The sequence below is a fragment of the Oryzias melastigma genome, linkage group LG23 (genome assembly GCF_002922805.2).
Source record: "Oryzias melastigma strain HK-1 linkage group LG23, ASM292280v2, whole genome shotgun sequence".
Lineage (NCBI taxonomy): Eukaryota > Metazoa > Chordata > Actinopteri > Beloniformes > Adrianichthyidae > Oryzias > Oryzias melastigma.
The window spans coordinates 19,723,016-19,732,195 of record NC_050534.1 but is presented as its reverse complement, the minus strand read 5'-3'; the positions used below and the strand labels follow the sequence as shown (position 1 = coordinate 19,732,195).

The 9,180-nt window shown below is 39.6% G+C and overlaps 1 protein-coding gene across 3 annotated transcripts in view; it reads left to right on the top strand.

Moving 5' to 3' along the window:
• The window catches only part of plxnb2a (plexin b2a), a 186,851-nt gene that overhangs the window by 155,871 nt on the left and 21,800 nt on the right, over positions 1 to 9,180 (top strand). For all 3 annotated transcript variants that reach the window (XM_024284789.2, XM_024284767.2, XM_036210260.1), the window contains 5 exons: positions 631 to 779; positions 1,219 to 1,354; positions 7,019 to 7,155; positions 7,224 to 7,406; positions 7,485 to 7,593. In XM_024284789.2, coding sequence (XP_024140557.1) covers positions 631 to 779; positions 1,219 to 1,354; positions 7,019 to 7,155; positions 7,224 to 7,406; positions 7,485 to 7,593 — 714 coding nt within the window. The remainder of the gene's footprint in view (positions 1 to 630; positions 780 to 1,218; positions 1,355 to 7,018; positions 7,156 to 7,223; positions 7,407 to 7,484; positions 7,594 to 9,180) is intronic.

Below are 9,180 nucleotides of genomic sequence, written 5' to 3'. Positions count from 1 at the left end.
AGCAAATATTTTAGCTACATGCTAGCTGTTTGGCAAAATTAGACATTCTAGCAGTTCTTTTAGGCTAATTTGGCAATTATGAAATAGTTTTCCTTGCTGTCAGCTTCAGCGTTTTCAGGTATCAGCTTGACTGTTTTTAGGTATCAATTTAAGCATCTTTAGCTACTAGCATCTTTAGCGGCCACTTTCAGCTTACAGTATTTACATTAGCATCATAAAAAGTAATGCTATATATATCTAGTTGTTCTTTGTAGTTGAAGTTGAAGGCTCTTCTTCGTTTTCCCCACTGCCTCTTTTTTGCCTGAAAAAAACTTGTATGTTTGGTTTTTGTTAGCTTTTTAGCTAGCAATTGAGTTAGCCGCTTTAAGTCACATGATCAATGTGGATGTTGTGAACAGAATCTGGCAGTTTTCCAAAATAAAACTTCCTTCAGGATAAAAATAAGTTAGTGCATGTATTTCTTTTGTTCTGTCTGTGACCCACAGACTTTTACCTGGACCACTGCTCTATGGGTTAACCAGGGGACCATGACATTTTGTGCACCTGTTTGCATGATTGACCCTTTTTCACCCTCAGACATCCCGGATCCACCCTTCAGATTTCATGGTTTTTCCCATCCTCTCCCTGCAGATCGTCCCTCGCTTCGGCCCCATGAACGGCCGCATCGCCGTGACCATCAGAGGCTCCAACATGGGAATACGGAAGGAGGACATAACGAGCATCACGGTGGCTGGAGTGGAGTGCACCCACCTGGCGGACAGATACTCCGTCTCCACCAGGTGAGCCTCTTTAACATGCAGCTTTAATGAGCCCAGAACTCACCTGAAGAGATTCGGCTCGTTTAAAGTCGCCGAGCTTTGATCTGTTAAAGAGATTGGCCCGGGAGCTCGTTTGCTTGCGTAATATTTAAATCAGAGTTCCTCTTACATAATTAACCGTCGCTGAGCTGATTAAGGAGACTTCTCATGGCGGCGGCTCCGCCTCAGGCGGCTCGTCTGACTTCCACTTCAGCGGGAAAGCTTTAATATGCAGAAGAAGACGTCGTGGGAACGTTTGTGCAGGAAAAAGAAAGAGCTGTTGCTCCACGTTTCTCCATAATTACAGTTTCATTTCAAACCATTTAGCTCAAAGATGTTGTGTAATCACCTTTGTTTCCTGTGAATATAAGGACAGCAGTTTGTAGTTCTGGTTCCATGAGCTCCTTCTGTCCGTCCACAGTGTGGTGTGTGAGATCGGCCCCGTCAGTCCTGCTCCGCCCCTCGACGTCCCGGTTGACCAGGAAACCAGAGGCGTGGTGGTGGTGGAGGTGGTAGGAGGGAGAAGAGGAACGTCCAAAGTGGAGTTTACCTACCGGGTGAGTGCGTTTGCCTGATTATCAAACTTTCAATCAAAATTCTCTTGTCCAAATCAAGTTGTTAGAATGTTGCAAACACAGACAAACCCTCAACAATACTGTTTTTCAGCAGACTCCTGGCCTGCTCTGTGAAAAATAAACTGCATCCACTGCTGCCTGATTTAAAAATCTCTCTTTGCTTCCTTACAAGCAGAAACACTTTCAAATACTCAAAGTTTAAGGGTTTTTTTTTTTTTGCTGAAACAAGCAAAATATTTTACCTGTTTGGATGATCACAGCCTGAAATGATTCTATATTGGATCTTTTTTAAAGAAGTTTCTTGTTTGTAAACAATTTAAGCCCCGGGGGCCGGCCCTCCAGATCATTTTATTTTATTGTTATTAATGGCCCGATGTTATCTTGTTCTTATTTCTAACTTGAATAATTTTGACAATTTTATGGAGACTAAAATAGTGAAAGTTATTTAAGGTTTAAGTTTATTTATTCTGGAATAATATAGAATAATTATGTTAAAACTTATTGTTTTAAAGTTGTAAAATTTGCATTCTTCTAACTTTTTGGACTATTTTGGCATTTTTCAGATACATGCTAGCAGTTTTGGCTAATTTAAGCTTTTTTTAAATTATTTATTTATTTATTTTTAGGGCTGTTTTGGAGTTAGGATAATATTTACACACTAGATTTTTGGGATAATTTAGTTTAGTTTAGTTTTTTAATTTAGTTTTTTACGATATTTTGAAGTTCAGATATTTTTCATTTTTTTTTGTGTGTTTTTTTTAGGTTTTTAGGCTAATTTGGCATTTTGATCAAATTTCAGCTACATTCCAGCTGTTTTGGCTAACCTAATTCTTTTTTTTTTATGTTTTTAAGCTAATGTGGCGTTTAGCTAATATTTTAGCTTGTTATCAGCTTCAGTGTTTTTAGCTTTCAATTTCCGGATCTTCAGCAGCCAAATTCAGTTTACAGCAGTCACACTAGCATTATCACAGGTAAATCTATTCATCTTGTTCATAAATATGTTAAAAAGTTACATTTTTAAAGATTTAAAAATGTAACTTTAGAGTGTTCAATAACTGTTTATCCCGTTCGTCCCTCAACCTAAAGTGTGTTTTGGATTTTGTCCCCTGGTGTGATTGACTTTGACTCCCTCGATTAAAGGGAATCGGAAGAAGCTGATCTGAAATATTTTAAATTTTAGCTAAACATTATCGTGTTTCTTCTCTTTTTAAAGTAAAGTTCAGCATTTGGTTTTTAGGTTTGGTTGAAGCCAAGTCAGTCGTATAGTTTTTATTCTGCAGAAGAAAAGAGAATCTATTTCTTAGAAGCTTCACAGAAAAACCTCTTGAAAGAACTAGAGGTGAAAATAAGGTACGGATCCTTTTTGTTTCTTAAAGATGAGACGTTGAAGAGTGAAAATGTGCAGAGTGTCAGGATCTGGTGTGAGCGTGCGGATGGCCTCGGGACAAACGCTCTTCCTCGTCGAGTCTCAGGCTGGTGGCAGCGCCTGCAGCAGAAAGCTTCTCTGCGGGACGCCTCAGACACAGCAGTTATTCCACTGAAACTTTCCTTAAATCTGCAAATCGTTCAACAAAGATGCTTAAAGAGCAGCAGCACAGATGAAGATCTGTCTGGTTCCTCCGTCAGGTTAACCTTCAGCCCCTCACAAAGCTGCCTCTTTGTTTCCTGTTGCAGTTTCAAAATCTGCTTTTTGAAATCTGCACATGCTCGGCTCAGAAGATTGCATGTCAAACCGCACACATCCAATCCCGGGAACATTAAAAGCGACAAAGTGAAAGCCTTCCTCTGCTGCGGGAAGCTGCTCCCCGACGAACCAGCGGAGCGTGGAAATATTAGCAGCTCATAAACTGTCTGCCGGGCAAAACTCAATTCAAATTCCAGCTGTTTTTATCCACAAACAGTGAAACGAATCTGATGGAAGCAGCTTCACCTGCTGCTTTGTTTTGTTTCCTGAACAAGGCTCAGTCGCTCGTTTGAATTTGGCTCCTGTAGTTCCTATTCGTTTGTGTTCATGGCGGGAAGCTGCTGAGACCGAAATGACTCATTTATTCCATCAGCAGTGAGTCTAAAAACTTAGTTTTTCTGAGTTTGTGTTAAAACCGAAAATGAAACTGCAGCGACTCTTTCAGTGACTAGAGATAATTCTGGTGTGAATGCTTTTACTGAACGTAATCGCTGAAGATGCTGAAGCTTTATGCTGAAAATGCTAAATCTATTTCCAAAATATTAAATTTGATAAAAGACTGGAGATTTTGTTAAAGAACTGCGAAAGAGCGCTGAAGTTGACCTAAATTTCTGAAATATTTGTAGTAAAATTGCTTAAAAATCCCTAATACATATAAATTTAGCAAAAATATTTAGTGTTTTGCTTAAATACTAGCTAAACTCCAAAATCGCATAGAAACTTCTGTAAACTAAATTAGTCAAAAACGTTAGCATGTTGCTAAAATAGATGCTAAACTATAAATTAGCATATAAAAACACTAGTAGATAACAAGCCAAAAACATTAACATGTTACTGAAATACTAGCTAAACTCTAAATTAGCCTATAAAAATCTCAGTGGATAAATAATTAGCCAAAAACTTTAAATTTCTTTAGTTACTATAAAAGATGAAAACAGCCCATGAATATATTTAAAGACTTGTTGCTAATCTACTTAAAATCTTGAAATTTTAAGACTTCCTATGATGTATATTTTTCTCAATATTTGAAAAACTCTAAAGATTATAAATACCAAAAATATAAGCAGTAATGTCCTGAACGAGCTGAACGTTTTAAAAAACCAAGATTACTGAAATCACTGAAAGTGCGATTAAGTTTTTACGTGTAGAAAAAGGTACGGAACAGAGCAGGAGAATCACAGCAACACAATTAGTGATTAGATGATTACATTGTTGTGCGTCACATTCTCAAATACTTGATCATCCTGGAATCTGAATAGTCCGATTTTTGCGATCTGTTCTAGAAAAATGACATTCAAATACAGTGGTTAGAGTTAGATTAGAGAATATTTAATACACACTTTATACACTTTTATCCAGCAGACATTTGCTTTAATTGACAAAGACATCAGCCAATCAGGACGGAGAGCAAGGTGCAGTTTAAAAAAAAAGTGCCTGTTCACATGTATGGTGAAAAATCACAATATATCGCGATATTCAATTTGTCGATAATTGTATCAATTTAACCCTTTAATCCATTGTTTATGTTCTTTGATTTACTGTTACTGGACTTATTTTCCTACAAAAATTTAATACTTTAAACAAGACAAAAAGTGTGAAAATATTCAGATATTTGAGAAAAGTCTAAATAAAGCTTTAAAACGTCTATAAGTATTGTAAAAATTAAGGTTACTACTTTGTGAGGTTTTTTGAATGCATTCCCTCTATAAACAGGGGAGCTCTTTATATACAAATGAGATAAAAGCAGAAAAAATGTGTTTTAGCAGCAGAGAAGCTGCATAAATCCTGAAGCGTAGATCAGCTGTTGTGTGTATTCATCTCCATGTTTCTGATGAAGGAGAAGCTTCCATCAGCTGGAGGTCTGCTGAACGCAGAAGCTCCTCCCGAGTCGCCAAAGCGTTCTCAGCTTTCCTCTCTTCAAGGAGGATTCTTCTCTGTTCCAGAACATCAGAAACACCAACAGACCCCACCTCTGTGCTGCAACCAAAACACTTCTTTCCCTCCGCTGCCACTCAGAGCTTTTTCCTGCGGTGCAGATGAGACTAAATGTGAGACTAAATGTTCCCCGTTGTTCTGTTTTCTTCAGCTGGCAGCTCAGAAGCAAAAGAAATCAGTATGTGGAGGAAAACAATCAGCCGGCGTCTGTTTCTCTCTGAAATCTGGGAGTCGAGTTCAAATAAATCTTCGTCATCTTTTGTTTTTGTTTTTCTCCGTTGAGCTTTTGACTTCACTTTGGAAGAATTTACATTTTTGGAGACGGTGAAACTTCTGGAGCAGAAGTTTTCTCGTGTGTCTTTCAGACCATGTGTCCTAAAGACCAACACGAAAATACTGATGTTTTTGTGGCAGAAAATGAAGCTTAAAAGAAGATTTCTTTATTCAAACTGTTGTAAAATCAGGAACAGATGAATAAAACAGTTCAAATAAGATCGTGTTTGTGACGTAGAAAATATGGGCGGGGCTATAAGCTCCCTGCTCCGCCCCATTCTGATGCAGACAAATGGATCCATGAACGTCTTTGTTTAAATCGTCTGAGCTGGAATCTGGATCAAAACTTTATATCTTGATAGCTCTGAGATTGATCATTTAAGTAGCACCGCTAATGTTAGGAGTCAAAATTTTTCTTAAAACGTCCCGCTGCCGTGTGGAGTGTAAAGCTGTGACTGCCGCTGTCCAATCACAAGTGCCGCCCTACTGCCACCAGGTGGCAATCTGTTGAATTTGCTGGAAAACTGGCATTTAGTTCACCACTCAGTAGCATTTTGTTATATGTGACCATAGCTTAAGCGTGAGGAGACTTTGGCCCCGCCTATTTCAGTAACGTCATTATTAGAGCATTTTCTAGCATCCGGTTTTTTGATCCAACATGATCAGAAACACAATTTAATCCTAAATTCCTTTATATAGGTCCTATATAATGAGAAAAAGCTACAAGAACATGTAAAAGCACAAAAATAAAAAACAGATTGATGATGGAAAGGGGGGCGGGGTTGCTTAGCTCCTATAAACCCGCCCACAACTCGGAGGTGAATTTCTGATGAACTCCTGCAGGAACTATGTCCTAGAAAACCAAAAGAAATGACATCATCATAATTAAAAGACCACTATATCAATTGAAAAAAGATTTAAGAAAAATGATCTGAGCTGGACTTTGAAGTCCAAACGTAAAAAGCACTTTGGTCCAGAACTATTTTTTTTTATAATATTTTTTTACATTCACATGTATTACCATATAGAACCAAAATGCCCAAGTAAAGCCGTAGACTTTAATGGTAAATTCAAAGAAGTGGGATTATATACGTTTGCTTCTTCTCGCTCATTTTCAAGCAATAAATCTACTTAATTTGAGTAAATAATTAGTTAATGAATCAAATGTGACGTGATTTTTGTTTTTGTTTTTTTTACAGCTAATGCTTGAAATAAACCCAAATCAATCAAACAAAAATGGGCTTATAAACCAATTGTCCTAAAAGTTCAAACCAATTCTCTATCTCCATCTGATTGACCGTCATGGTTACCGGTTCCACCAGCGCTAAAACAGCAAATATGAGACTCCTGTCGTGACAGATACCTTCCAAACATGAGAACGAAGGCGTCCGTCTGGTCAGTTGCTATAAATTAAATCTGAGAATTCAAGAAATGTTCAAGAAATCAAACAAAAACTGTAACACGTCTGTGTTTTAGTTCCTCCGTTTCATGTCAAAATCTCACTTTTTCTGCTAAAATCCTCCAAAATAAAAGAGAAAAGTAGGATTGTAATCTGTAGAATGGATTAATAATCCAAATACTGAAACCTTCAGATTGAAAATCTACTTTTATTTTATCCCTGAACCACAAATTCAAAAGGAATTTTAGATTTTTGTTTTCCCAAAAACTTCACGTTGACATAAATGTGAGTTTTGTCTTTTATTTGGTTCAGAACAGAGAAACCCAAAGCCTCAAATGTCTTCTTTTACGTTCAGGACCCCAAACCGACCTCCGTCCTGCCGACCAAAGGTCCTGCCGCCGGAGGAACCGTGATCACCATTAAAGGAGATCACTTGAACACGGCCACCAAGGAGGACGTCGCCGTCAGTGTCGGGAACGTTCCCTGTGAAGTGTAAGCTTTCCCCGTTTGTCCTCGCCGCTCCAGACGCTCAGACCTTCAGGATGTCCTCTCTCCTCCAGCCTGTCGTTTGGTGAAGAGATCACCTGTAAGACGGGCAGGTATCAGGGGCAGAAGGTGCCGACAGAGCCGCTGCCGGTGACGGTGAAGTACGGCCGGAACACCACCAAGGAGGTGAGGAGGGCCTTCCAGTACTGCGAAAACCCCAAGATTGTCACCTACAAACCGCAGAGCAGCTTCATGTGGTGAGCGCCGCGCCGGACCTCCTCCTGCAGGTCGAAGCAGGAAGAGGTGCAGCCGTGAAGTCTGATTTCTGTTTGCAGCGGGGGGCGGAGGATCGTGGTGGAGGGGAACAGGTTCGATCTGATCCAGTCGGCTAAGATGAAGGTGCAGATGGTTGTGGACGAGGAGCCGGACGCGCCGCCGGTGGAGGTGAGAGGCATTCTGGGATTGAGCTCTCTTTCTGGATCTGTGGTCATATAGGAGGCTGCACCCATACGGTGGTTAACTTGTACTGCTGGGTTTTGGGTTGTCCGGGTCTGTGGACTCAGAGCCACCTAAAGGTCATGTCATGAAAATGGAACGTACCATTTTCATGTGTGCTTAGTGATCGTGAAGTATTGGTTATGATGTGCAGTAGATACACAAAGGCTGGTGATGTCATCAGTCAGATTTACAAACATATGCGCCCTACAGAGTCTCGTATTCACCATTTAATCAAAGGGTCACCAAACACTAAATCAATCACCTTGTTTTGGTTGTTGACCTTTAAAAGTGCTGTCTGTTGGTCATTGCCACATTTTGACAAATAAACGTGTTTAATTCATAAAAATATGGTCTAAAACCGCCTGTGTGCTGCCCCCTACAGGTTAAACGAGGTATTATATTTGAGTTTTGTGATTGGTCAACTGGTGTGAGTCTCAGAAGCTTGACGTCATCATGTATAAAACTATAAAAGCCCCGCCCATCTTTGATGCTGTAATGGTTGGTTGCTAGCTTTAGCATGGCTCCTATCCATTTCAGTTGTCAAAAATCTATTGGCTTTTGCAACTTTCCAGTGGAAGTCAGGAACAGAGGTTGAGTGCAGTTGGCATTACATCCGGCAAACTCCGTCCTGGTGATGGATTTACTATAAACATTTCACTCGGAATTGTATGTTTAATACGTTAGCCATTATTAGCTAAGATGCTAGCCGCATTTTACCACTCTCAGACACGGGTCCCCTTCGGACCTGCAAACCCTCAGCTGTTAGATATTCCAAAAGCAGAATCTTGAGCCAGCAGCTCGAAACAATAAAGTTCTGGACCTTGAGCGCCGGCCTCGGGGGAGGGGAAAAATCCTCAACCTCCTCAGAAGTTCTGTGGAGAAACTTGCATCATTTTGCCCGGTACCGTTCTCCATAGTGACGACTCAGCGTTCGTAAAGCTAACCTAACTGTCAATCATAGATCCAAGACACATGTCCGCCATCACTAGCCCCGCCCCCTTTTGTTGGAGTCAGCCTCCAACTGCCCTGTTTGTTAAAGTGTGTTGTTTTAAATTTAATTTCAGCATTTTTCTTCCATTTACAAAGTAAAGAATATAAAAAAATCGCCAAAATTGTTATTATTGACTTACTTTTACTATTAAATGAAGTCCATCTGCTGCTCTTCCTGGAAAAACTCATGAATAACCTGTTTGTAGAAGTCTTCCTTTTCTTTCTTCAGTTTTCAAAGTCTCAGTGGAGATCACTGACAGTGATATGTTTAGACACATCATCCTCCATTTAAAAAAGTATCCTGAACAATACTAAAGAATATCTGGACGGCTGCACTTGACTTGCTAACTCTATTACTCTTTAGCTGCAGTGTCACATTCTCTGGGCTCACCAGCGCCCTCTGCCTCGAGGCAGACATACTGCAGGAATCACCTAATGTATTTCTAAAGTCAGATTGGCACCCATGTGATCACAAATGAATTAGTAACATGTAATCATAGAATAGACATGTCTAAAAAATCATATTTTTAATACTGAAAAAAT